Source organism: Phlebotomus argentipes, unplaced genomic scaffold (assembly GCF_947086385.1).
Source record: "Phlebotomus argentipes unplaced genomic scaffold, Phlebotomus argentipes genome assembly contig_15, whole genome shotgun sequence".
In the NCBI taxonomy this organism is placed as follows: Eukaryota; Metazoa; Arthropoda; class Insecta; order Diptera; family Psychodidae; genus Phlebotomus; species Phlebotomus argentipes.
The window spans coordinates 17,630,992-17,658,001 of NW_026776181.1; the positions used below are offsets into that span (position 1 = coordinate 17,630,992).

The 27,010-nt window shown below is 42.5% G+C and overlaps 3 protein-coding genes across 3 annotated transcripts in view; 1 reads left to right on the plus strand and 2 right to left on the minus strand.

Annotated features, from left to right (window-relative positions):
- Positions 1 to 485: 485 nt before the first annotated feature.
- On the minus strand, positions 486 to 19,358 carry LOC132263365 (GTPase-activating protein CdGAPr). Its single transcript, XM_059763095.1, has 7 exons — positions 18,852 to 19,358; positions 8,682 to 8,911; positions 5,731 to 7,472; positions 5,471 to 5,670; positions 4,416 to 5,392; positions 1,432 to 3,221; positions 486 to 844 (listed from the first exon to the last, which is right to left on the minus strand). Exons 2-7 carry the CDS (start codon positions 8,826 to 8,828, stop codon positions 766 to 768), a joined length of 4,935 nt encoding a protein of 1,644 aa, XP_059619078.1. The 5' UTR covers positions 8,829 to 8,911; positions 18,852 to 19,358; the 3' UTR covers positions 486 to 765.
- LOC132262114 (uncharacterized) lies at positions 10,843 to 12,145 on the plus strand. The gene is made up of 2 exons (XM_059761254.1): positions 10,843 to 11,045; positions 11,119 to 12,145. Exons 1-2 carry the CDS (start codon positions 10,907 to 10,909, stop codon positions 11,754 to 11,756), a joined length of 777 nt encoding a protein of 258 aa, XP_059617237.1. The 5' UTR covers positions 10,843 to 10,906; the 3' UTR covers positions 11,757 to 12,145.
- Positions 19,359 to 21,875: 2,517 nt separating the features above from the next.
- LOC132263238 (teneurin-a) overlaps positions 21,876 to 27,010 on the minus strand; it is a 97,126-nt gene continuing 91,991 nt past the window's right edge. Inside the window, exons 20-21 of the mRNA XM_059762905.1 lie at positions 25,669 to 26,882; positions 21,876 to 25,602 (exon numbers count right to left, since the gene is read on the minus strand). Coding sequence (XP_059618888.1) covers positions 24,469 to 25,602; positions 25,669 to 26,882 — 2,348 coding nt within the window. The 3' untranslated portion in view covers positions 21,876 to 24,468. The remainder of the gene's footprint in view (positions 25,603 to 25,668; positions 26,883 to 27,010) is intronic.

Here is a 27,010-nt window from a genome sequence, read left to right on the forward strand (position 1 = left end):
AATTTATTATTGAAAAAAGCATTGAACATTTTTTTTTGTTTTTGCCTTTTTCCAAAAATTTCACATTTTTTTCAATGTGTTTGTGGAAATTGCAAAAATTGTATATAAATTATTAAAGTTACTTTAATATCATTGTTTTTAATATCAAATTGGTAGACATTTTCCAGTCTATTTGCTTTTATTCATGCTTCATGCAATCTTCGTTTTTTTTTTTTGGCCTTTCGTCATGGATTTTTCCTTTTCCTTTTATTGTATGTTTTTCTTTTCTTTTTCTCCTATTGCATAAATTGTGAACAAACGAAATTCTCTAAACGTAAACATATAAAACAATACGTCATATTCTCACTAAAAAATAATAAATTTCTCCTTCAGGACACATTATTAAATAATTACACATGATTAAAATAAAACATAATATTTCAGTTATTAAAAGAATGAAAAAAAAATGAAACATTCGTAATTTTTACCTTAAATCTTCTTCTTCTTTTCTCTTCTTATCAGATAAAATCTTTCAATAGACACTCGCCAAAAAGTACAAAAAGCGCGATAAATAAGCAACTTTCTCACTTTCAAAGTTTGCCATTCAAGTTTTTTCTTCTTCATAATTAAAGCTTTAGATTTTTTTTATCTCTTTCTTTTCACTCTTAAACAAAATACGCGCGACGAAAAGTAAAATATATTTTAGAGCACAAATAATCAAGTTTTCCATCAACAATTCTGACCCTCTTTTGCCACCAGGACAGAATTCTCAAATTTCTCCTTGTTTTACTGCTGATTCTGCGATCGAGACTCGAACATGGCCGTCACGTCCTTGATCGAGAACTGGGGTGAACATTTCTCTCGTCTGCAAGGAGAAAAACAGGAAGAAAAACAGTGAAAACAACCATAGAAGTCAACTTAACCTAACTTCTTGCAATGCGATCGACGCTAGCGCCGCTGCCGATTGTCGGGTGAACTTCTAAGTGTTCAGAAAAGTTGATCCAAAATTGCTTCTATTCTTGTAGATTCTTTTGAACAGCCTTGAATCATTGAGTTTACGATTTTGGCTTCAGAATTTGGCCTTAAAAGCCCTCAAAACTAATATATCAATTCGATTCTACGATTTAAGGCATTTTTCCTTTAGTTCTTAATAGCATAAAGTATATTATTCGTTACGTTAAAACTCTTCTTAATGCGCTTCAGAAAATTACGTTATCGAATTTAGCTTTAAACAACCAGATAAATCACGACTAAAGAAGGGTTTTATGTTGTTATCATCAATGCCATTAAAATTTCGACTTTTCTTAGACATATGGTTTTATCCAAGACCATATGGTTTAAGCCTGATTTAAGGAACTTCAGCTGCAGGATTTAAACTAGCCTTAGAGTCTCGCCAATTCAGTCATAATTCAGTCTTAAGATAGATTTTGCGCAAGGCGCTGAGATACTCACTGATTGAAATTCGTTGGGCTCTTCTCGGGCGCGTCCTGGAAGTCGTCCTTGATCGCCCTGATGGCGTCCTTGGCGCCGAGCCTCTGATTGAGGCCGCAGTCGAGCGACGAGGCGCCGTCGTTGCGCTTGATCCGCCTGCTGAGCGACGAGGAGAAGATGAACTCGTCGCTGCGATTGCTCTCGTCGCGCTGAATCTCGCCGCGCGACTTTGAGCGCACGCGGAAGCTGTCGTCGTTCTCCTTGCTCTCGCGCAGCTCCGACTTGGATTTGGACTTGGCGTGACTGTCGCGCTCCAGCGACTTGAAGCTCTCGCTGCGGAACTTTTCGCTCAGCTGCAGGCGCCGCTCCTCCTTGATCTTCTCAATCCGCTCACGGTCGAGCTTGTAGTTGCCCAGGACGCGCATGGACACGTTCAGGCGCTCCTCGGGCAGCAGCGTGAAGTTGTTCTGGATCAGCGAAATCCTATTCTCCGTCGTCGGCGTGATCTTCAGCTCGTGCTGCGGCGCCTCCTCCTCGCTCAGCTTGTTCAGCTCAATCTTCAGCTTGTTCTTGCAGATCTCCTCGCTGGTGGTCGTGAGATCCGGCAGCTTCTTCGGCGGATTCAGACTCTTGGGCCGCGTGAACTCCAAACTCTTGCGCCGCAGATTCTCACTGGTGATCTCTGGGATTTGCTGTGAACTGCGATTCCTGAACTTCTCCGTCAGCTTCGCCGTCGGCCCAAATTCCCAGATGAAGGCATTCTCATCGAGACTCCGCGTGACTTTCAGCGTCTCCGCCAGTGGTTTGCTGATGTGATTCTTCAGCGGACTCTTGATTCTGCCACCCGAACACTTGCTGAAGTCAAACGGCGGCTGATTCTCCACGGGACTCGTCTCAAATCTGGTCGCCAGTTGCTTCACCAGATAATTATTGGGCTTCTTCTCCTTCTTCTGCACCTCCTTCGGCGGCGGCTCCTCCTCCGTCGCATTGCACTCCATCAGCAGCACACTTCCGGACGCCACACGAACATTCTCATACACCGTCGCGGGCTTCTTCATCTCCACATTCTCGTACAGCGAGAGATTCGTGTCGAACTCCAGGCTGTCCTTAATCTCATAGTCATCCGTGAGTGGCATTGGAGCATCGCCTTCCGGCGATGTCTTCCCGCTCATCCCTTTTCCGTCAGTCTTTTCATCACTTTGACTAATAATCTTCATATCTATGTCAGGTACCATTTGCTGCTCCTCCTCCTCATCCTCCTCCTCTTCCTTCGCCACCATGGAATTGCCATCAGACTCCGGCTCCTCTTCCTCCACCTCCTCGGCCAGGATCTTCTCCTGCGCCTGCTCGAACAGCTGATTCACCTCCGAGACGGCACTCTTGAAGAACTTCACCGACTGATACACAACACTCTCATCCAGATCCGTCTCCAGGACACTCGGCGCCTTCTCAGCATCGCCGCCGCCGCCGAACTCGATCTTCTCATAATCCTCGTGCTCCGGCACCAGTTTCTCCACACTCGGCGCCTTCTTCACCGGCGACTTGAGATTGTACGTGATGCTTATTGTCGATCTGATGGGCGTTGTGGCCTTCTTCACCTCCGTCGGCGATTTCTCCGGCGACGTCACTTCCTGTCCGCCGCGATTCAGCTGCTGATAGTCAAAGTCACTGGGCGTCATCGACGGACTGGTGTTGCCGGACGTCTGTGAGCTCAGCTGCAGCTTCGTCGCGTCCACATCCATCTGGACACTCGGCGCCTCGAGTTCCAGCGAGAACTTCCTCTTCAGCGCCAAGATGTCAACGGTTTTCATCTGCAAAAAAGTTCCATTAAAGACTCATTTCTCCGCCCACAGAGAGAGACATTAAAGACCATCAAATGGCAGTGAAAGTAAATGGCGCAAAATGGATAGGAAATTTGCGTAAAATCGCTGACAAAACGATGCTCCATAAAATATGGTAAATAGCTGAGCAATTAATTGGGATGCATCAATAAAAATCAATCGCGCGCTTTCCATTTAAGCGTTTCAAGCAATTCAAAAGTGTTAAAAAATGCATTCAAACCATTTTAAACAAGATAATAAGATTGATGTTCAACAATACAAAATTAATAACACATTAAATCAATCCAAGGGGGAGATAATATGGCTCATATTTCTACACAACTTTCACAATTTCAATTTGTGTGAAAAATCCTCTCAACATTTCCGAAAAGAGTCTGATTTGTTTAAAATGATTCATCAATTGAAGCTAATGTTGGCTTTATTATCCTGAAAAGTGACTTAAAACCAACTGAAATCTAACTAAAATCTAACTGATAAACTTTCTAACCTCAATATCGGATGTTTTCACATCGTTTATCATGATTTTCTTCCTTCTGAGAATCCCTTTCTTTACTCTTTTAGTGTACTTAATATCAACACACATTTATAATCTTTAAAGTTCAAAATCGGAGGCGTTAAGTATAGAAAATTTAGAGGTTATGTTTGATTTTGGCCTGTTTTTCTACCATTCATCTTGCAGAATTGCTATTTTCATGAAGTTTTCATGCAAAATTCTAATTATAAATGAAATAATTTCATTTTCAGTACAAGAATATCAAAATTTGCGGTGTTATTTTGACGTAACGCAATAGTATAACCAAAAAAAATATGTCAAGATGATCAAAATGTAGTTTTGTCTTAGAATTGATTTCTAGAAAGTATAAATAATAATCCGTAGGAATTCTAAATAAATGATCCGAATTATTGCAATTTCTTCAACACTTCTAACCATAATATCTCCCCCTTGAATTAACATAATTCATAAACATTTTCACCTCCAATTCTTTCTCTGTTTTTTTTTTACCTTTTAAGTTACAATTTTTTCACAGATCAATCCTGCAAACCAAAGAGATGAAAAAGAGGTAAACTGAAACCCTCAATTTTACATGCCAAAGAAACCCAAAAAAAAAATCCATTCAAGAGAGCTCAAGAGTGACGTGAAAAGCAGAGATTTTGCAGACTCACCTCCTTGAGGGAATTCTTGTCCTGCGTCAGGCTGTCTTTCGTGGCGGATGACGAGATGTCCACGTCAAACATGGGCGTCGTGGTGACAGAACTGCTGTTCTCCGAGCTCGTCTCGCCCACGAGGAGTGAATATCTCGGGCTGTGATGCGACGATGGCGGCGTGACGACACTGAGACTCTTGCTCACCTCTTCCTTCTTCTCCAGCACCTTGATCTCCTCCTCCGGCGCCTTGTCCTTCGCCACACTGCCGAACTTGACATTCCTGCTGTGTCCGGGATAGCTGAAGCGTCCCTCGTACTTCCCGAACGCCGTCTTCTCATACTGCGGATAGCTGAAGCGATTGGCACTGCCCAGCAGCATTGGTGAGTCCGCCAGGAAGTCATCCAGGAGGGTTGTGCTGGTGGTGGGCGTGGGAGTGTCCGCCGGCGACTCAGCAGCGTCTGGCGGATTGTGGATCTGCGCACTTGTGTATTGCGTGGCGTGTTCGGGCGTTCCGCAATCGATAAACTGAATGTCAGACAGTTGATCCTCCAGTTTGTACCTCTTGCACGAGCTCTCGTCCGAGACAATGGTCGGAATGGTCCAGGTGTGTGGACTCTGGCAGTTGAGACGAGGCTGCTTCTTCGGACTGGGATTCACACTGTTCGCCGTGCTTGTGAACTCCTCCGGACGCGCCCGAAGCACACGACGCGGCACAGTCATCGTCGCTGGCTCCTTGGCCACCTTCGGACTACTCACCAGACTCTCACTCTCCGAGAAGATGCGCATCTCAGGCTCCTCCCGGTCAAAATTGAGTCCCAACTCTGACAACTCCCGCGATGGGCAGTTGACAATTCCTCGCAGAGGTGATTGGAGGAGATCAAAGTAGGAATCATGAGACACTGATCGACTGTGACCAGTTGTCCTCAGGCTGTCCACGGAATTAGACCGAATGCAGATATCCATCGTCATTGGCTTCCTATCACACATTTCAGAGGCTGCAAATTCAAGCACAGAAGGATAAATTTCACCACTGATTGACAGAGAAGAAGAAGAAGCGCGAAAGAGATTCTCACCCTTGCTGATGGAGGACTTTTCCTCCATTGGCGTCACTGGATCCGGCGAAGTGATGGTCTTCAGGTCATCCTCATCCTGGGAAGGAGTCAAAATCACCCTGATATCCTTCGACGTCGGCGTACTTGTGCTTCCATTGGACTGTCTGGGTGTTCTGCTGAAGATTGACTTCCACGAGTGTGTTTTTCTCTTCTGCCAACTCCTGCAAAAACCCCCGGAATTCACAATCACATCCCAATGATCTCCTGCCAAGGAAACTCACCTGGGAACTGGCAGAACTGTGTGATACTTGTCCGGCAGACTACTCGGTCCGCCACCCACTTCAATGTACGACATGCATCCGGAGTGCGGAGAGTTGACAGAGATTGTCTTGTCCATGGCATCGATGCGATTCTGTCGGATTTGCGCCTCCTCCAGACTGATCAACTTCGTCCCGCCGCTCACATTGAGACTCTTCGGCCGCTCAATCGACAGCGAATCGTGCTCCTGGCCAAACTCCACGCACTCACCATCGCCAGAGCTGCGATTGTGGCAGGAATCCTCGACGCTGTGCGGCGTGAATTCCGCATTGAAGATCTGCTCGGAGTTCGTGATGAGATACTCCGTCACGACCGCCTGCACGCCGACACCGCGCAGCGCCGCCACGCCGCCAGACTCCAGCGTGGGTGAGCGCAGCAGATTGGGCGCCCACACGATGGCCAGATTCCTGTCTGTCATCCCTGTGCGCTCGGAGTGGCGCGAAATGTTGTGCAGATGCGTGGCGAGATACTTGAGTGTGCGATAGTGCGGCGGCGGCAGCTTCTGCACCGTCTTCCGCATGATCTTCAGCTTGTCCTCACCCTCTTCCGGACTCTGGATCGCCTCCACGAACTTGTCATACAACTGATACGTGCACAGTGGATTCGGCAGCTCGCGGAAGTACATCTTCAGCAGTGAACTCACAGCGTGAATGTCCTGCTTGATGTCCGATTGCTGCAGATCTGGGATGCGCTCCTCATCGAATGCCCGCCTCAATTTCTGGATGTTGCTCGTGATGCCAGACAGCCGATAAATGCCATCCACAATGCCATAATCCTCAATGAACTCCGCACAACACTTCAGCACCATCGGGATGTCCTGCTCGCTGTTCAGCAGATGCTCACTCAGGTCACAGGAGAAGACTCTCTCCTTGTAAATCCCACTGGCCTTGAGTCGCCGTCGCGATGGGCGCGAGAGAATGAAGCTGCGGAAGAAGGCGATCAGCTTTCCGTGCTTCCGCAGCACTGGCTTCGTCGGCGACAGCGCCAGCGAACCCACGAGCGGCGCCGGCAGTGGCATGTGTCTGGGAATCTTCTCGCCAATCGTGGCGACGCAGTTCTGCGGGAAGAATCCCACCTCGTACTGACTCTTCTGCGTGTGACTCTTCTTGCCGCGCCACCAGATCGACTCCGCCGGACTCGGCATGTCTATCACGGAGATCATGTCGCCCACCTCAATCGAGATCTCATCGCAGGCCTGCGACACGTACTTCCGCACGCCGTACGCCGCCCCCACGGCCGGCGTGTTGATGCTGTTGCGCATGTCCGTGTCCGCCACCGGCAGTCGCCGGCCCTTGTTGTCCAGCTGGAACCACGTCAGCACCGGACCGCAAGTCATCGAGTCCGGCGCAATGGAGGAGAAGTGCCTGAAGTACTCCGCCACCAGGGCCTCCGTCTCCTTCTCCGACAGCCGCCCGTCGATCTCCCGGATGCACGGCAAGCCGGTGACTTGGCGATTGTACACGCACTGATGGAACATCTCGTCCAGCATCATGAGATTCTCCAGACTCCGCTTGATCAGGAACGCCTCGGACTCGCGCGCAGACACTCTGAGGATGAACCAGAAGCTACACGCGCCAGACGATGACGATCCAGCGCTGAGGATCTCCGTCTTCTCCTCCACCAGACGCACATCAATGGGCGCCAATTGCACGCGCTCGTAGTGAAAGTGGGCGCATTCCTCCAACTTGGGAAAGCGGCAGGAACTCTGCGGAAAAGCCATGGAATTTAGATGGAAAATTCCAATTCAAGCTATTTGCAAAGGAATTAATAATCAAACAGTTACAATCCTCCAGTTCATCGACATCTTAGAGCGTTTACAGACTTGCGGGTTACCCTTTGAATCGGTGAAAACTGGGATTAATCCTCCGTGGATGAGCTTTGAGTGTGTAAAGGTCAGATCAGCCATAATTCGTTGTTGATCTGCACTTTTACACACTTAAAATATGGATCAGCCATAAGTCGTGGCTGAACTGGCGCTAAAAACACTCAGGAGTTATTCTTCTTTGTCAACACTAGCGCCACTTTTGCCACGTTCAGCTGTCAATTGATTTGTTTATTTGATCAAAAGCGTGAAATTTTACGTTAAAATTGCGAAAATTGAAGATTTGCAGAAGAACTTAATAATTTTGAGAGTCCACGAAATCATTTGCAAGAGATCCGTCATTTTTCCGTTTTGAGCTGTCAAACGATTGACAGCTCAAGGCTCAACAGCTTTCAGTCGTACTCGCACTCTCGCTTATCCTTCCGTGGTTCACCCACAAGTCTGTAAACACTCTTAAGCAGAGGCTTAAGACTTTAACATTCCCTCTTCTGCATCTCAATCGGCACACGCTGTGGAAAATCGTTCCTTCGCTACCAGAAAAGGAAAAAAAAACTCCCAAAGTTTATTCAAGAGAAAATTGGGTCAAACGGCAAATGCTTAAGCAACAGGAAAGTAGTAAAAAAAAAGAGAAAAAAGTTCCCCATGACGCGCTGCTATATAAGGAAGTAACGCCTATAACATTAATTGCAATTGAGACAGAACACGCGGCAATAAGGGCTTGTGGAACCCCTCTAAATAGAGTTTAGTGCCGGAGAAATTTGACTTTCACCCATCTTTAGTCACTCTCGCATCGGTTATTGATTACCATAAAAGTCCGGGGCGCTTAATTTAACGACAATCAATACTGAATAAACATGGCAAATGGTCTTCATCTTAGTTTACAACACTCAGAGTCTCACATTGCCCGAAGACTCATTGATTTATGCATGCCAAGATACTCGACCATGTTTAGGCCATTGGTGTCTGGTAATGCTCTCTGGATGTCTTATTTCTCGCGCAATGCAGAAAGTGATGCAAAAATTTAACTCTGAGTGTGGTTAAATTTCACGCCGAGGAAAGGAAGCAAATGTAAAAGGAAAATCGTCTACTCACGCCAGGGACATTGTGAACAATCCCGAGAGATGCTCTGCTCTGGCCATCAGCGGATGACGCATTGGAAATTTGGGAGGAATTCATGATGGAACTCAACTCCCCCGCAATGTCGCATCCAACTTCACACTCGCTCGTCTTCTCGCTCATGTTGCTCTCCTCGTCGAGATCTTCCTTCCTCTCCAGTCTTCAGACACACACACACACACGCTCTCTTCAGTCAAGGAGCTTCCCTGCAAAGGCCAAGAAGAGTTGCTCAATTGCACGCGCACGCCTGGAAATGTGTGTCATTTGGATCCGACAATTGGCCTCTTTCCAGAATCAATTCCCACTTGGATTCCCACAATTTACGGCCTGTTGAACTCTGTGCTAAAGCGCCAAATGACCAATTCGCCCAAAAGCGTCCCTTCAACACACTTCCCTGTCCAGAACTATTGAATTATTCGGTAATAATTCAATTTCATCCCCACGCAATTCCCCAGGATTGGTTTAATTAGGTAGAATAAAAGGTTGTTGACCTGTTTTTCCATGCTAAACAAATAAATGGGAAGAATAGTTAGGCGTCGTTGCAACTTTACTTTCATAACATTTTAAATAAGCTGTCAAATGCAATCCGTAAAAAGATGTTACAAGATAACGACTCAAACGTTGCCGTATGACAAGAAAAGGCAAGAAGAGCCGAAAAATTCACGTAAAAACCAAGAAAATAGATAGATTTTAATGGCCATTTGTGCACATTTCAATACTCCTGATTGAGGTTATGTGTTTCCGGACATCCTTCGTTCCTCTTCAAGTAAAACTAAAACATTTTCAAGTACATAAAAATCTGTATTTGTATTTCAGCCACAAATATCAGCTATGAAAATGTAAAGTTGCAACACCAAATTGGTAGTTTTTATAAACTGTAATACGAAGTACGCAATGTTGCAACGACTCATTAGAAGAGAATTAGCAGAAGACTGTTTTTCTCGTCGACAGAGACTTTCAAAGTTCATTTTTCTCTGAAAATTCAAAAGTTATGCAAAGCAGAGATTTAATAATTGAGAAATTTCGAGACACATTTCACCCAAAACTTCCTTAATCATTTAAAGAATTCATAATGAAAATCAAAAGGTTGTGAAGCAAACACAACAATTTGCCGAAATTGTGGTTTTTTCTTCGTGTTCAAACAGGATTTTCTTCTTATCATCCAAACTTTTGTTGTCTTTGACTTGCCATTGCTCGACTTTCTGCTGTATTTTATTAGCCAATTGTCATGCGAAATGAGTTCCAGATAAGAAAGATAAATTTATTCTGCTCGTTATCTTGCAATGCTTGTGAAAACTTCACAGATATGAAGTGTAATTAGTCAGAAAAACCTGATAATCTCACTATTTAAACAGGGAGAGAGAAAGAGTCAAAAACGGAAACGGAAGTGTCAGAACACAATGTTTAAATATTGGTGGTGTTTTAGTGGCATTTTAGATGGAGAAAGCACTCTTTTTGTCCACCCAGGATCGATACAAACTGTGAGGAATTATTGGAGCAGAAAATACACACCACGCCTGATATTAAAAACCTTTCATTTCATTTCAATAACCGTACATTTGACTCTCGAACAAAGGCATCTGCAGAGTGTGATTTGAGTCGCGCTTTATCGCTGGCTTTGCGCTAATCCTTCTCGACTTTTGAAGGGCGCGCGACGGCAGAGAGAGAAAAAGAGTTAAAAAGCATCTCAATGAGGTGAAGAATCGTCGAGAAATCACGCCGAAAAGGAGGGCGAAGAGCTCGAAATCCACTGATAGCAGCCGCGATAGCAAACTGCCCGGCGCAAGCATGTTCTGTCGCCATGGCTGGGTTTTGTCGCGCTGTGGAAGATATTTCGGAGCAACACACAGCATTGAAGGGAGTCGCGAGCATGTTGCAAAGGGGGAAAAGCGTTCGCTACCTGCTTGAGCAGCTCGAGAGGCGTTCGATGGTGGAAAAAACACACGGAGAGTCATCGTCTTCACGTTCTGGCTGTGCTCTCTTCGCCTCGCAGCTGTCTCTGGTGAGCAGGAAAGCAACACACGCCGCCCAGCCGCCAGTCGGACAGTCAAGAGCGGGACAGAGCGTTGCGTCGCTCGTTCAATACAAGCGTTCGTCCCCCTTCGCTTCAGTACGACATCGTCTTTGCGCTGAGCAGCAGTGTGTCCGCTTGCTTTGTTCCGTGCAACTCTTTGGGAAACTTGTGTTGAATTGTGTTCATCATGACGCCGCCGCTCAATGTCGATAAATTCATTGACGACATCAAGAATCGACCCGTGCTCTGGCATCGTGACTATCCCACCGTGAAGAAGCATCTGCAGGACGCCTGGACGGACATATCGATCTGCCACGGCATTCCACGTAAGTCACATAGCTTCGTGCGGCGCCATTTGCAACTGACGCACCCAATGCCGCTCGCTCTCTTCCCTTGCAGAACGCCTGCTCAAGACCAAGTGGAAGACGCTGCGCGACACTTTCCGCGTGGAGATGAAGAAGATCCCCAAGGATGCCAACGGAGAGTACACCATCCCGCCGACTAGCTACCACTCGCAGTGGGTTCACTACAAGCAGATGAGCTTCCTGGCCGGTCAGATGCGCGGTCGCACGTCGAACGCACAAGAGGACGCCGACCACGTAGGCTACATCACGGCGGACAGTGGCGAGGACTATGCGGAGTACAATGGTGGCTTTGAGGACTCCAAGGAGCTGCTGAGGCAGCAACTGGAGGAACAGCGTCAGCGCAAGCAGCCGCCGCTCAAGCCTAGGCCGACTGCGAAGAAACCAAACTACCCAGCGCCATCTAGGACGTCAGTGAGGCCCAAGCCGAAACCACCAAGTCCGAAGCCAATCATCACCACGACGACCACTGAGACAATGATTGCGTCGCCGAAGCTTCACAACGACGAGGAGAGCCAGGGATCTTCCATAACAATGCCTCAGGATGATGACTACTACTTCCTCATGAGTCTCCATCCGTACCTGTCCCAGATGCGTCCGGTGCAGAAGTTGCAAGCGAGAATGGAGATCCAGAATGTCCTCTTCAAGAGACTCTACAGCCAGGGAGATCTTTGAATCCAATAGTTCAAGCCTAGATTACTCGTTAGATTATAACTTTCGTAGGCTATTAGTCGTCCTTCACATAGTTTTTGACGTCCTGTAATTTTTCTAGTGATTCTTTCCCAAACTTTCGTCTTGCAAAACAGACTTCAGTTACCGGAATAACTCGTACTTGACTTTGTTTAGATAACATACTGAACTTTTCTTCGACTTTGCAAACCATGGAATCATGTCACATTGGCGAGTTAAAGCCAAAACTATATGGAAAGTCTAAAAATACACACAGTGAATTGGTTGCGAAGATGTGGTTTCGCCTATTGTCAATCGCGTGCGCTTCGGAACATCGCGCATAGTTTGTACTGAGTGAAGTTTTGTTCAATTTGCATTGGAGGAATATAAAGTGAACATGATTAAAAAGGTCTTTTTATTTATTATTCCGATGTGAACTTGAAAAAAAAAACTCGCGAACAGTTTTGTTGTGTTTGTTCATTCAAATGGCAAACATTTTATTCTTAAAACACCCAGAGAAATCATATAAAAAGTCGGTCACTTGGCGCTAATTTGTCATTTAGACAACTTCTTGGGTTGAAAATTCATCGATTGAGACGCGCACAACTGCTCAAAATTCCAGATACAACAACAGCACAACATTTGCACCCGAACCCAAACAAGACGCGCCTCAGAATGAACAATCGAACAATTTCATCAATCTTCCTTCTCATATTGAATGCAGTTGAAGAGAGTTTCTGGCTGTTGCTTACGCAGCTGGATTTTTCCTCTCTTTCTCAGAGCCGCTGATATTCAACAATTATTTTACCATTTCTCATCTCGCACGATCGACATTTTCACCATCATCAGCTCAATTGGACACGAGCGCGCGTTAATCCCATTTTCTGTGTTGTGTGGCCAACATAACACTGGGCCAATTCATGTGGCATTGCGAGAACGCAATACTTCAATTAAATTCAATTGAGGACTCTATGTGCAAAAGATTCCTTCGCACTGTCGCGCGGCCTCTCGAGCGCGCTCGCCCACCCGAAAATACCATGAAAGCCAATTCCACACACCAACACACGCACTTTGCATTTTCGCCTATATAAGTTTAGGTTGTTTTATTAATAAAATTCACCCGTTCGCACATATTTTCGCATCCCATCAGCGCACGAGTCCGGCGGAGGAAAGGCAAACTGAGTGCCAAGTGATTGAACGGAATCTCAAATAACGACAGCGATTAACATACTATAATTATTATGTATCTGGTTGAAGAGTGCGTACAACACTCAATAGTCAATTCTCCATTCAAAGTATCGCGCCTCACAGACACAAGAGCGCCTCTCTTGTTGGGCAACAATTGATGGAGGAATATTGAGTGTGGGTCTTCGCGAGATCACGTTCTGATGCTGCGCTCTTCTGTGGAAATCCACACACAGAATGAGAGCTTCGCAGTTGGAAAAACTGTGGAAAACCTTGAGAATAGTATTATTATTATTAAATATTCACTCTTCCAAGTGCGCGCGCGATCATTTGAATATGCAAAAGAGCAGCGAAGCTTTGTCACTTTGACTCATGAAGAATTGTTTTATTGAGACTCTCTGCTAATTTTGTACACTTTTTTGCTCGTTTCTAGGTTAAAGTGCCGCACAGTCAAACGATCACTTGAATACCAAATCAATTTGAAGTTTGATATGTGAAATTTCTTCGAAATTAGACTAATTTTTCCCTTAAATTTCCTTTTATCGTCCATTAAATTGATAATATTGGTGAATTTTAAATATTTTCTCTAACTTACAGTTGATTTTATTACTTAGTTATTGAAATATTGGCGGAAATATGCAGAATTGATAGACAAACTGAAGATATTAAATTAGAAAATGTCGATTTTTGATATTCTATCAACAAAGACGTTAAGATCTAAGGAGGAGGAACCTGTCGAAATAGAAGTAACCGAAAAACTTTATATCACTTCACATTAAGGAAGGTAATTTCTGAAAATGTCCTGAAAGTGTTGAGAGAGAAATTTGTACTCAAAACTTATCAGTTTCAGAATTCTATTAAAGCAAAAGTTTCATTCCGTGATGATTTCCAGGAAAATGAAGACATTTGATCTCCACTAATTGCGCAAAAGTCTTCATGAGATTAAGTTCTGCAAACATGCAATTAAAGGAAAAAAAAATTATTTCATGATTCATAGATAAGAAGAGGTTTTTGCAAACTATTATTCACCGCTAAACGATTCATTTCCACTGAAATTTGGCATGTTAAAGATGTGTTAGAGTAGTTCAAAGCAACTTTTGCTATTCGGAATCACACAATTAAGGCCTTAAATAGCGATTGTGTTTAAAATTTCACCAAATTCACCTCGTGTGGTAAAAAGAGGTTTGAAATTGTGCTTTACAACGTGTGTTAAATCAACTTGTATCGCCTAAATGTGTAGTGTTAACCTAAATAAATGCATTTCCTATAACAAAACCAACCAATTGTTAAGCAGATGAGTTCAATTTCGTGTCAGAATTCATGACAAATTTTACGAGTTGTTGAACGATTCTGTATTTTCCATAAAATAGGGCAATTTTAGCGAGATTTCTTTCTCTCAAACAGATGAATCTGTGACTCAGGCTCTGATTTTCAGGCGTAAACATGAAAAATATTTGCAGTAAATTCATTTAATGACTGATTTACCTCGTATTTTAATCATTTTGACCAATTTTACTTCTCTTACACTGTTTTAGAGATAATACAGACTGAAATCTTTGCTCTTAGCGAAAATACAAAAGCGTATTTTATTTTATTCACTTCGAATGGGAAACTTTTACATGTTTTGAAGTTTAACATTCCTCAGTTTTAGTGAGAATCGCTCCAATTGTTTGGATAATTGATCAATCTGTGACTGTGGCTTTAATTTATGAACGTGAACATGAATAATGTTTGAAGTAAATACATTTTATTGCTGTTTTACAACTATTTACTTGTATTTGAATAATTTTTGGCAAATTTCACTATAAAATCTCTAGCACTGTTTCACATTCTTTAACATTCGGATGTTTGACTGGGAATCGGCTCCGTAAATTCAGACAAAATTCTTATTTTTCAAAATGTCAAAACATTTAAAGGATAAGCAAACAATTCACTTGATAATTAAAAACACAACGTGACAAAATTGCAAGTGAAACTCATTGTCATTCATGAGGAGTTCCGCACAATGACAATTTCATGCGGGAAGGATAAGAGCGAAGTTCAGATGGTAAATGACTCTTCGACGGCATTGTTGGGTGAAAAAAGCAATTCCGGTCTTTCAAATCGAAGTGGAGGAAAAGAAAAAGATGATTTTTGTGTGAAATCTTATTTCTTCTCCTCTCCACCAACGCTAATGAGTGACTCAGTTAATGACTTATTATACGAATTTGTAAACAATGCACGGAATAAAAAAAACTTATTTTATAATTTATTCGCCATCAGAAATTCCTCAATTTCACGAAATGGTTTCTTTATTAATGAATTACGCAATATCAAATGATAAATTTAGCGCGTGTAATTGTGACAATTAAAATCAATTTCATTGTTTATCCATCATTAATTTCCATCACACACAAACACACAAACACAGTCAGACACACAATCGCCATTTGACACATTCAGACGCGCGCAGAGCAGCAGAACAAGTCCGAGAGATCTCTTTGGCCATTGTAAACATCTCGCGCCACGACTTGAGACACGAGTCTCGGAGTTTCTGAGAAGGAAAATAGACTTATTGCAAAAGAGAGTGACTTGATTAGTTGGTCAGTTGTTTAACTGTAAAACATTTGCCACAAGAATATAATTTGGATGGAAGAACGCGCGCGCGCGGGATTTGTCCAATTGAGAAGACGTTTTATTTGCACTGAGCGACGGAAAAATGGCAAAATGTCCACAAAAGCAATGTGCAAAAGAGTTGTGGGAAATAAAAGTGGGTTGTGTAGGTCAATTTGGGTGCTTAGCGGGAGAAAACAACAGAATCTTGCCAATTTTTTCTGCCGTTTCTTTTGCTTCTTTGCCCAGACAAAATCTGCAAAATCAATTTGACTTTCTTGTGTTTTGTACGGCGAGAAAATATTGACTTTTTCAGCTGCTCAACATCAATTCGGGCCTTTTTTTCGTTGTCTTTTTCTCTAGCTTCGAGACATTGTCGAATTTTCTCATGAGAAGTTCTGTTAGAATAATTTGAATTCTGGGAACCTGTGATGGTTTGAAAGAAAAAAGAACTTATCGCTCAATCTTCCAATTTGAAGAGAAGGTTTAGGAAATCTGCGTGTGTGGATTATGAGGTAAAATTATCACATCGAAAACGGCACTTGAGAAGCTGCAGCCGAAGTCTTAACAGTTCACGTGGTGAATTTTGCCAATAAAATCATGCAAAAATTTGTCACGAGATGATCAAGAAGAGATTCTTCTCAAATAACTAACGCAGAACGGAAGAAATAATACCAATTTTTACGCCCCATAAAGAGTACAGTTTTTCTCAAGAGAGTCAAAAGTCATTTTTGCATATAAAAACTTGTAAATCACTACTATTAAAATAGCATTTACGCTCATTGTCCAAGATATTTTCCCAAGATTCTCCAAGACTCTCTCTCTCTTCTCCGTTTGTGGCGCAATTCTAGTCGATCAAAGACACATTTTAAGAAGGAATTACCAGTCAAATTTTGAGATCTTTCACACACTTTCAAATGCACAATTCTTCTTCTTCTCCTCCTCCTCGAGGGATTACAAATTCTCTCCGCGCGGCTTCTCTTCGATGCGCGAGAGAAGAAAGAGAGAAGCGGATTTTTCACTGCATTTTGACCTCATAATTTAGAGCACTTTTGTTGGTTGTGTGCAGAGCAATTTAAGTTGGATAAAAAAGCATAATTACTCAGCCATTATTATTGTGTGTAATTAATCATTGAGCGCGGAGGAATCAAAACAAAAATTTACTCGGTAAATTAAGTCGTTGCAATCCAATTGCTCTCTCTCGCCTCAATCACTTTTTCCTTCTTCTCAGAAGCCCAGGAAGACCTTCTTTTCCCAATCTTGTGTTGTGTGTGTGTGTTGTTTTGTGTGTGGAAAATTGGTGCACGCTTTGGGGCGATGTTTGAGGGAAAGTCAAAGAGCGAAGAAATTACTCTCACTCTGTAAGTATTCTTTTTGGTTTTCCCACTGTTTTTTTTCTTATCTTCGCCTCGCTGTGGTGTAAATTTAGGGCACAATTGTTTACTTAATCCTTTTTCGGATAATATTTCAGCACTCTTTAGATACACAAACACACATTCAGCTGTGATTCCCTTCGTCTCTGACCCTTTGTTTGTGCCAGTCACAGATATTGTGGGGCTGTGAATAGTGAAATTCTCAGAATAAAGTGTATTTTCACAGTGAATCACTTGCGAGATGAGATTTGGACAAATAACACATAAAATAAGTCAAAGTATTAATCACTTTCTTGGAAGACAAATTGTTGTTTTCGATTTTAATAGTGTTGCCAAAAAAAATCCCCTTTTATCACAATTAAATTGAGCGAAGCAAATTTCTGTGGTAATTCTTTGAATATTTGAAATTCGTTCTTAGACACAAGGGGTAGATAATACAGTCAGAAGTGGTGTACAGCTCAACAGAAGTCTTGGGAAGTGTTCAAAATTCCTTTTCTACGTGCTCCTCTTCCAAATTTTTGGGTTTCACTTGATTTTTACGCTAGAAACAATCTTTTTCTAGGTTATGTAGCGAATCAAGGTTAGATTTAGTGAATATTTCGCAATCAAACACATCAATTCTTGTGCTGAAGTCAAAAAGATTGACAGTGAAGCAATAAAAATTGCTATTTTGAGCCTTTGATGCCAAAAAAAAACACTTAAATTGTGTTGAAGTCAAACATAACCTCAAAAATAGTCGTTTGAACTTGAAAAATGTCTATTTAGAAAACTTTCCGAAAGATTTTGACGCTCAATCAGCAGTTTTGTGTTTATTACAAATAAAAAGAGATGATTTTGTGAATTCTTTTAAAGATTTTTAGAGTCTTTTTAAAGATATTTTTAGGTTATGTTTGGAAAAATACCAAAAACAGCGGTTTTTGTGGTTTTTCTTACAGAAAAATCGAATAGAAACTTGAGATATTTTGAAAATTAGACTGCAAAGAGTCAGGAAATTGGTGTACAAATTTAAGGCATATTGTCTTCCCCTTGGTTTGCCATAAAAATCCATGGAATCCATCAAAAAAACATACGAAAAATGTGCGATTTGTGTTAATTTCTTTCGATTTTTATGCATTTTATCCTCGAAAATCGAACTTTGACCTAAAAAGCGCCTCAAATTGAGCAGAAGAAATGCTTTGATGGGTTAATCTAAGTCAAATTCCAATTGAAATGTGGCTAACAAGAAAATCCCTCCCGCACTTCTTCGGCGTATCTCAAACTTTATCACTTGCTTCTCTGTTTTTGGGTGTTTTTCTTGGCCTTTTTCCGCTCCTCAGAAACCTTCTCCCCTGCGTGTCACTGAAAGTGTGTCTCGCGGGGCGCAATTTCCTGATTAGGGCTCAACTCTGCGCCTCCGCCAAGCCCACTTGGCCCTTCTTCCGCGCCTCTCGCCGACGCTGGCGAGGCAGTGGAACGGAACAAGACTGGCGAGCGAAGCGTGAGCCCCTTTTTTCCGAGGCAGCAGCACAATGCGCTGCAATTTGGCGTTCTTGAGCTCATCTTCGTGTGTATCTCTGCACTTATTTGTGCTATTGACACGCGTAGATGATTCGCCGTCGGAGTGAATCTCTTGCGAAACCCACTTTTCCAAAGTGGCCTCAACATGCAAAAGGCATTCCGCAGCCCTGAATTCCGCACATGCCAACGGCCCCCTGGGGGCGCGCACTTGGGAGTTTCCCTCTTGGGTGGAAAAGCCTCTCGGGGCTGCACAAATGTGTGTGTGTGACAGAGAAAGGCGCGCGCGAGAGTTTGTGGCAGGAAAACAAAACAGCCAAAAAGCCATTTTGCAAATGAATCTCGCCGTTCGAGTTTGTCCACCTTTCTTCACAAACGTCTTCGCGCCGCGAATCACACACAGTCACAGGCAAGACTTATCTATCAATATAATAAATTATTCAATAGTTCAACATACCAGTAAACTGATAAATTATCATTTTACTTCCGTTTTTCCACAGCACACACAAGAAGAGAGACACAAATTGCACCACAGATTCTGGGCACTCTGAGTTGACACACACACACTGGGGAACAGTCCGTCGCGCTTTTCCAGCCTTTCCAGCCCTCAGAAGCGCACTTTTCCACCAAATCCACACATTTTCGCACCACCACCGCGGCCAGGGAGCACTTGAGGTGTAACTGAGGCGACGGTAAATGATAAAATAGCAAGAAAATGCACCAAAAGTGAGGAAAAACACAAAGACTCTCGTCGTCGTGGAGTCAAAGCAAGAATGAGGAGAAACACTGGCGATCCGACTGACGATGTCTTCATGCGATGGTGAAATGTGGTGAACTTGACTTCGAAATTCGACACGGGCGATTCAAAGGCTAACCGTCACTGTCACACCAGCGCAAGGGGGAGAAAATTGTACACCACTTGAAAATTTGCATGAAAAATCCCTGTTTTCAAATTTCTTGCCAAGTTACAATGATTCTATCAATTTTCCATTTGATATTTCTGCTTAAATTATTTAAAAAGCACACTTTAAAGCTTCTTTTTCCACCATAACCTCAAAAAACCATTTATTTATTGAATTTAGAAGCTTTCTAGGGCAGGAAAAGTTGTTTTTATTTGTGTGATGAACTAAAAATTGCTGATTTACAGTCAAAAATTGGTCAGAAACCTTTTTACATGAACATTTTCCCTGTCTAAAATTCTGTTTTTGAGGTTAAGCTAGATTTTAGCATAATTTTCGGTGTTTCTTAACTTTGAAAGCCCAGAATAGTATTAAAAACAGAATCTAATGCTTGTTTCTGCCAATAAGTAAACATTTCTCTGACTTAAGCATGAGAATGAATACAGAAAATACATTTAAGGTCAGGTCCAAACCGACCATAACCTAGAAAAAAAATTGTATGAATTTCTTGTAATTAAGAATCAAAAGAAATTCAACAATTTTCACTAATTTCTTAGAGAAGAAACCTTTTTGAACAATCTCACTTATCTGAAGAGTTTTAAGACTTTTCACTGAGCTGTACACCACATCTGGCTCAAATATCTCCCCCTTGCGTGAGTATAAAAGTCATGAAAATCTCTGTACAAACATTCTCAACCCCGAAAATGACACACAATTTCCTCGAGTTCTTGTGCAACTGGAGAAAAAGTCACCCGAAAGTGGCGAAGAAACCTTGAAAAGCGCAGATTTAATCATATTATTTTGACTTTGAGGAACTTATGCAACACATTCGGTAATAAATTCGCCTCCAAAACAGTCATATATCAATGTCCTCTCCACTCTACTTCCCTCACATTTTGGGCTCACTGTATTGAGATTGGCAAATTGTTGAAAACGGAATTATTGCTGGAAATTATTCAGCATATATTTCTTCTCAAGATATTTCGCATTAATTGGACAATATACAGCTATTCAGAAGATGTGCGTATATTTCTGGCATATCATTGCCGCTGAATTGGACCCAAAGAAGAGCCCGCAGAAGATGTTCTCTTCGGGCCAGTGACGCAATCTTGCTTTGGAGGCCTGAATAAGAAGAGAAGCAAAGCGTTTTCGATTTTGGGGAATTTTGCAATAAAAAAAAGCGGCGAAACATGATTTTTATATACATAAATTTTTATTGTCATTTCTCTTCTCAGATTCTTTCTTCTCTCCCACATTGTGAGACAGACTCAATAAAAATGATGATTTGCAAATTAATGGTAGCGGAAATTTATATCACTGTAAATCCGCTGAAGCATAATAAATTCATGAATTTAATTGTTTGTAAAGCGTTGAATATAACAGAAAAGAATTTCTTTTCTCACTCAAAACCATTTTCTTCTCATAATCTTAATTTTATGTGAATGATTTTTGCTTGAAAAATGCCCTGTTTTCCAAGCTATTTTGCCCAAAATAATATCAGCTGTCCGGCTTTGCCGCACAATTTTGTGGGGGTGTGCCTTTTGCATGCGCACAACTCTTGAAATCCAATTCGAAAGAGGGGAAATTCGAAGTACTAGAGCAATTCGAACGAGAGAAAACGCCTAAATGTATAGAAAACGCGCGTGAAAACCGGTATTTTCAACACTCAGAAGTAAAAACGATACAGAAAAGGCAAATAAATTATTTACTGACTTTGAAATTGATGAATATTGATATAAATTGAATTCTTAAACACTTTTACTTACCTTTTAAACAGCAAAAATCCTCAAACTCAGTGCGAAACCACAGAAAATCATTGAATAAAAGAACTCATTTTCACAATATTATAAATTAATCTAGTTTAAATATATTTAATATTGGTTTTCATATAATATTCCAGTTAAGATTATATACAACAAAGAAAATATGAGTTGTTTTTAATGATTTTTCTCCGTGAAATTATTCTTCAACATAACTTTTCATCTTCATTTTGAATTCACAAAAAGGTTGTAAATTTCACAATGCACGAAATAATGAAATGAAATTGACAAAGAAAAAATTATAAACTTATGTGTTAAAGAAAAATCGCTGTAATTTTTCTTGTCTATATAATACTTTTACAATATATTCTTAATAATTCGGACGTTAACCACTTATTTAACACTTTTCTAGTTACTTTTCGCCAAGTCGAGCTATTTTTGGTCTTGTCTTTACTTCTTTTTTTTTTCTATTCTTCCATGCTTTTTTTTTGATCCGCGTGTGAAGGGCAGTGTGAAGGGAATAGTTTTATTTTTAAGGGCAGGGAGAGCTTTGAGGGGCTTTAGTGAACTTCAGGACAACATATATCACATAAATAGTTATGGAATTGAGGACAAGTTTGAGTACTTTAATGTTTTCTCTTTATTTGCAACTAAATTCCATGTAGATTTAACCACTGTTACAGCAATTCAGAGTATTTCTCTGGTCATTTTCTCACCATTCATCAATGACTTTTCTGTCAGAGTATCGATTTGTGACTAGGGAAGAAGGAGTTTTGCAGACATTTCAGTATATTTCCTATATAATCGTGTCTCACTTTCCTCTTTTACTTGTTTTTCTTTTTCATTCAATATAATTCTATGTTTTATATTTACGGCTTTTTTTCAATTTGATTATTACATACTTTTCTCTCTCTCTCTCTCTCTCGTCAACTCTCCATCTTCTTTCTCTCCACTTCTTTTTCTTCTTCATCGTCATTAATTAATGTGTATATAAAAAAACTCTATGAAGCGATTTGATATCAAAGTTATTCATTTAAAACCTTTATCTTCATGTTTTCTCATCAACTTTTTTTTTGGACTATTACAATTATTTTTGTTTACACTGATAAATTCCCATTCTTTGATAAAATATCCATTGTATTGATTTAAATATAATACAAATACATATATGTTTTCTTCTACTCCTTCCAATTTTTTTTCTCTCCTCTTCTCACTTTTCCTCGTGGTTTAGCAACAACTTTCCTTCTAATCTTTTAATGCTTCTTCTGTCTTTCAGTTTTTAAATTTTGATGTTCATCATCGTTCGCAGTTGGTGAAATTTGTAGTTTTTCATCGCCTCGATCGTCAGAATCTTTTCCTATTTTATAAAAATAAATATACAGTGTACGACTCTATATTGATTTTCTTTAATACCTTCAATATGTTATTGAATCATTATTTTATATCCATTTTTTTTTAATACTATCAGTAATCCTCTCACCGTGTCATCGTGTTTTTTTTTCTATCTTCCTTGCGTCAATGGCAGTTTTTCTTTGCAAATTCTTCGCATTCTGCCTGACTTCTTCCTTTTTTTTTTTTACATGGAATTGTCTCCCTTTTTATTCTCCCTCTGACTCTATAAACGTACAACGCTTTCCACCCCAAATCCGGGCCTTGTTTTTTTTTTCAACGTTGTTGTACACAAAAAAGTTACAGCATTTCAACTTGTTTTACTTCCACTTATAATTGTAATATGTAAGTCTGATATTTACTGCATAAAGTCTATGTTCTAAACTATGTTTTTTTTTTTGCCACTCTAAACGCTTCAGCTTTCGTACAATTTTATCAACTTGCGCAATTAGAGCAATTTTTCTGAGTGTTTCTGTATGTGTGATGAAAGTGAACTGAAATCCGTTACGGAAGCCATATTTTATGGCAAATAAATTGAAGAACTTGAAGCTCTAGTTTAGTGTACATTGCAAATGCCAACGAGTTGAGCCCTTAGGCGGATTTTTTTAGGAAAAGTTGCTTTCACTTAAGAGAAAGAAAAAAAAAACGGAAATTGGAAAATTCGCTGAATAGTTACATCATCCCTTCAGTTCTCGTGTCCTATAAAATGCGGCGGAATCTTGTTCACTCAAATTGTAACACATCAATGGCACCATTAATTTACTATTCTTGTTAAATTCTTATATTTCCTTGTGTTTCTTATTAATGTGAGGGAGCGTGTAGATTTATAGCAACTTCAGAATGGCATAAAGCAAATTATAGGAAGTCTAGGAAGATTTTTGGAAAGCTCTGAAATGCTGAGAAGTGAAGGAGAATTGAAATGATTTTGCACGAGTGAGTGAAAAAAGATGAAGTAATATTTACACAGGAAAATGCGGCAAAGAAATCGTCATACAATGAATCAATAATCAATAGTGAATATCTTGTAGCCTCATTTATAACTATGTCCTATAATCCTAACATTATCAATAGAACATTTACATTTTACATACACTTTTTGCCCAACATTTTTCACCTCTTTTCACATTTGCATGGGATTTCACTGGGTTGACTTTCTCTCTCGCTTTTACTCACTAAGATTATTCGTGTGAAGAATAAATATTTACAGTGAATTTCTATATTACAAATATTAAACCTATACATAGTGAATCTCTCATTGAAACATTTAAATCCCTCTTCATCAACATCATGCAAGAGACTTGACGCAATTTTCAGCAATATTCGCAAAATTTCTCTTCTAACATTTTTCTTTTTTTATTCAATATAAGTTTTTAAAGTTTACTTTTAGTGGGTGTATTTGGCAACATCTTCTCTATAACTTCACGTTGATTTCTTCTAAATCTCTCTTAAAAAGTTCTCTCAGTTTTGTCAAAGAATGGCTGGAGAGAAGCGGGTTTCTTGCCCCGCAAATGAACGCCTCTAAAAGTGCTTCTCTGTTTTTTTCTTTTTAGTCAATGTAATACCAAAATTTACACATTTATTTATGTTTTTTTTGGCTCATTACCTCAATTGATATCAATCTGGTTCAATCTACTTTTATACATTGAATATGTTGACGAAATTCTCTCATAAATATCAATTATAGTATCATTGTTAAGATGTGTATCCTAAAACCTATACGTTTAAAGTATAATTTCTCTTGTTGTTGCGTTAAATTACAATTAATTGGTTCTGGATGAAATGACGCCAGTCTCAAAAGCTCGAATCACCATTTTTTTCTTCTTCCTTTTAGTTTAAAATTTCAATGTCCACATTTTATCAAACTACTCTTCTCTCTTCACTCTTTAACCATTCCATCTAATACAATATATTGTGGGTTAATATCCTTTATACAATATAATATCTCTTACTTGGGCTCTAGATTTGTGTCTATTCCCAAAGTTGGGATCTTCCTGTAGTGCCGCCGAAATGAGGGGGTGGTTTTAGGCTAACATTGCCGCCCACTGCAGTCAATGTCTCTTCGTCGACGCCGTCGTATTTGGTTGGTTTTCTTCTTCACGAAGCGCACATTGTACGGATCCTCCGCCAACTCCGGATACTTGCCCACATCGTGGATGTACTCGCCCTCGTAGAGATTGGCGTAGCCCTGCTTCAGGATCTCATCACTCTCCGCCTGGCTCCACTCCACGGCCGTGGCGATGCCGTTGCGCAGCGCCTCCTTCTCCCTGTGCCACGCCTTGCGCACCGCCGTCAGCTTGGCGTGGTGCATCAGTCGCTGGCTCTCCTTCTCCACCGTCGTGCCGTAGCGCAGATTGATCACCGTGTGCGCGCCGTGGATCTTCACGTCCAGGTAGTTGTTGCCGCTGCCGTTCTCCCGCGCGATCTCGTGGAATGTGGTGTTGACCTGGCCCTGCAGGCGCTTCAGCTGCTGCCTGTCCTCGCTGGCGCGCCACGCGTCCTCCTTCACGAAGAAGAACGAGTCCTGCTGGCTGTTGTGCACCACAAACGTGATCGGCAGCAAGTGGGAGCGATTGAACACGGACGTGTACACATCCCTGTAGATGGCATTCGCCGCGGGAACGCTCGACACGATGGCCTGGCCGAGGGATGAGCGCGACACGACAATGCCCCGGCCGAAGGGCGGATCCGAGGCGGCGCCTATCTTGCTCGGCGCCACTTGCATCACGTCCAGCTTCAGCTTCGAGCCGGGCGGCGCAGACAACTGTTCCACGCTGGACGCGCGCCTGAGCGCCAGATGAGCCAGGAAACCACTCTCCACCTGAACGCTCGGGGATCCGCTGAAGTCCAGCTTGTTGGGCACGGGAATGGGCGTGAAGTCGCTGGCGCGGCCCCAGGCGTTCGGCGGACGCCAGAGCTTCTGGTTGAGCTGCGGCATCATGTTGTTCACCTTGTAGCCCATCAAGTCCAGCCAGGCGCTGTGATCCACCGGGTAATTCCTGTCGTGGCCAATGTTGATGGGATCGTTGCCGTTGAAGCGATAGAGATGGAGCTTCGTGGGCGTTGGGACGCGCTCAGCCACGTTCTCCCAATCAGGAGTCATCCACTGCCCAATTAGAGGATCATACACCTTCCCGTTGGGCATGTGGACCAAGGAAGTGACCTGAAAAGAGCGCAAAATGTGTTGAATAAAGTTTTCCCTGTAAATTTTCTGGTTAAAGTGCTTTACCTGATCCAAAATGCCACCGCAGAAGTCGATCGGGAGATACAAATACGGATTCGAGTCGTAAACGATGTGTCCGTATGGCGATCGCATGATCTCGCGAATTCCCTCTCCGTACTGATTGAAGATCATCACGGGCGTTCCGCACTGATCCGTCGCCACGTAGTACTTGTGCCTGTACACCTGAGCGTAGATCAAGTGCCCGCGATCGTCGTACGTGAGCGACATCAGCTTCCCGTCGCGCGGCGAATAGATCTGGCTGACTTCGTCCGGGCGATCTTGGTTGTTATAGAAGAACTGCGTGACATTGCCGAAGTTGTCCTTCCTGGTGGACAGTCTATTGTGGTGATCGTAGTAGTACTTCACGTCGAAGCGCCCCCGCTTGGTCGCCCTGACCAGCAAACCCTGCGTGTTGTAGTGGAACTTCTCCTCGCGCGCATTCTGCGCCACGAGACCGCGACTGTCGTACTTGTACTGACCCTCACCGAACTTCATGATCCTGTCCATGCCGCTGTACTCCATCGGGATGGTGTTGCCTCTGTAGGTCAGGGAGAGCATGTTCCCATTGTCATCGTAGCGGAAGCCCCACGGCTCTTGCGCCTCCACGCCAATCAGCTGCCCATCGCAGTCCCACGTGAAGTTCTTCACGTTGGTGTACGTGTTGACGCCCACATTCCTCGTGTAGGTCTTCGTCTGCGAGATCCTGCCGTGCATGTCGTGCGCGAACTCCATGCGGAACACCTCCATGCGGTGGATCGTGACGGACATCTGTGTCTCCAGGAATTGGCCGTTGATGGTGCGCGAGAAGATGGCTGTGCCGTCAAACACGGAAGTCTGATTCGGTCTGGGATGCGTCACCTTGAACTGCCCGATCTCCTCAGGCGCTCCCGTCTTGCTGCTGTACGTGAACGTCTGCACGGGCAGATTCTGACCGCCAATGCGCCCCTGAATGGACGTGAGGCGGAAGTTGGAGTCGTAATCGTAGGAGAACTTTGCATTGCTGAGTCCAGTTTTGGCGGAAAAGTCGATGCGCTCCTCGGTGAGCAGAACTCCCGTGTACTCAAAGTCCCATCTGTACTCCAGCTCACGCTCCACGTGACCCACGGTGCTCGGCATCCCAGTCAGGGCGTTGTAGATGAACTCACTACGGCCGTCGCCGTGCACAACCTCGGACAATTGACCCGTTGGCGTGTAGCGATAGACAATGCGTGCGCCATCACCTGAAAAAAGGACATTCGCAGCTTTAATCACCGTCGTGATTTAGGAGAGTCTTCAATTGCAACTATTTGCCAGGATATTTCTGCATGACAAAGGACCGAGACTGGAGCGGAGGAGATTTATGAAGACA

Excerpts from the sequence above, each read along its gene's own strand:
- LOC132263365 (XM_059763095.1), bottom strand. The coding sequence starts at position 8,828 with ATGAGCGAGAAGACGAGCGAGTGTGAAGTTGGATGCGACATTGCGGGG. Across the intron at positions 5,671-5,730 it reads ACAGTTCTGCCAGTTCCCAG|GAGTTGGCAGAAGAGAAAAA; the intron begins GTGAGTTTCCTT and ends GGGTTTTTGCAG. Across the intron at positions 3,222-4,415 it reads ACAAGAATTCCCTCAAGGAG|ATGAAAACCGTTGACATCTT; the intron begins GTGAGTCTGCAA and ends ACTTTTTTGCAG.
- LOC132262114 (XM_059761254.1), top strand. The coding sequence starts at position 10,907 with ATGACGCCGCCGCTCAATGTCGATAAATTCATTGACGACATCAAGAAT. Across the intron at positions 11,046-11,118 it reads GATCTGCCACGGCATTCCAC|AACGCCTGCTCAAGACCAAG; the intron begins GTAAGTCACATA and ends CTTCCCTTGCAG.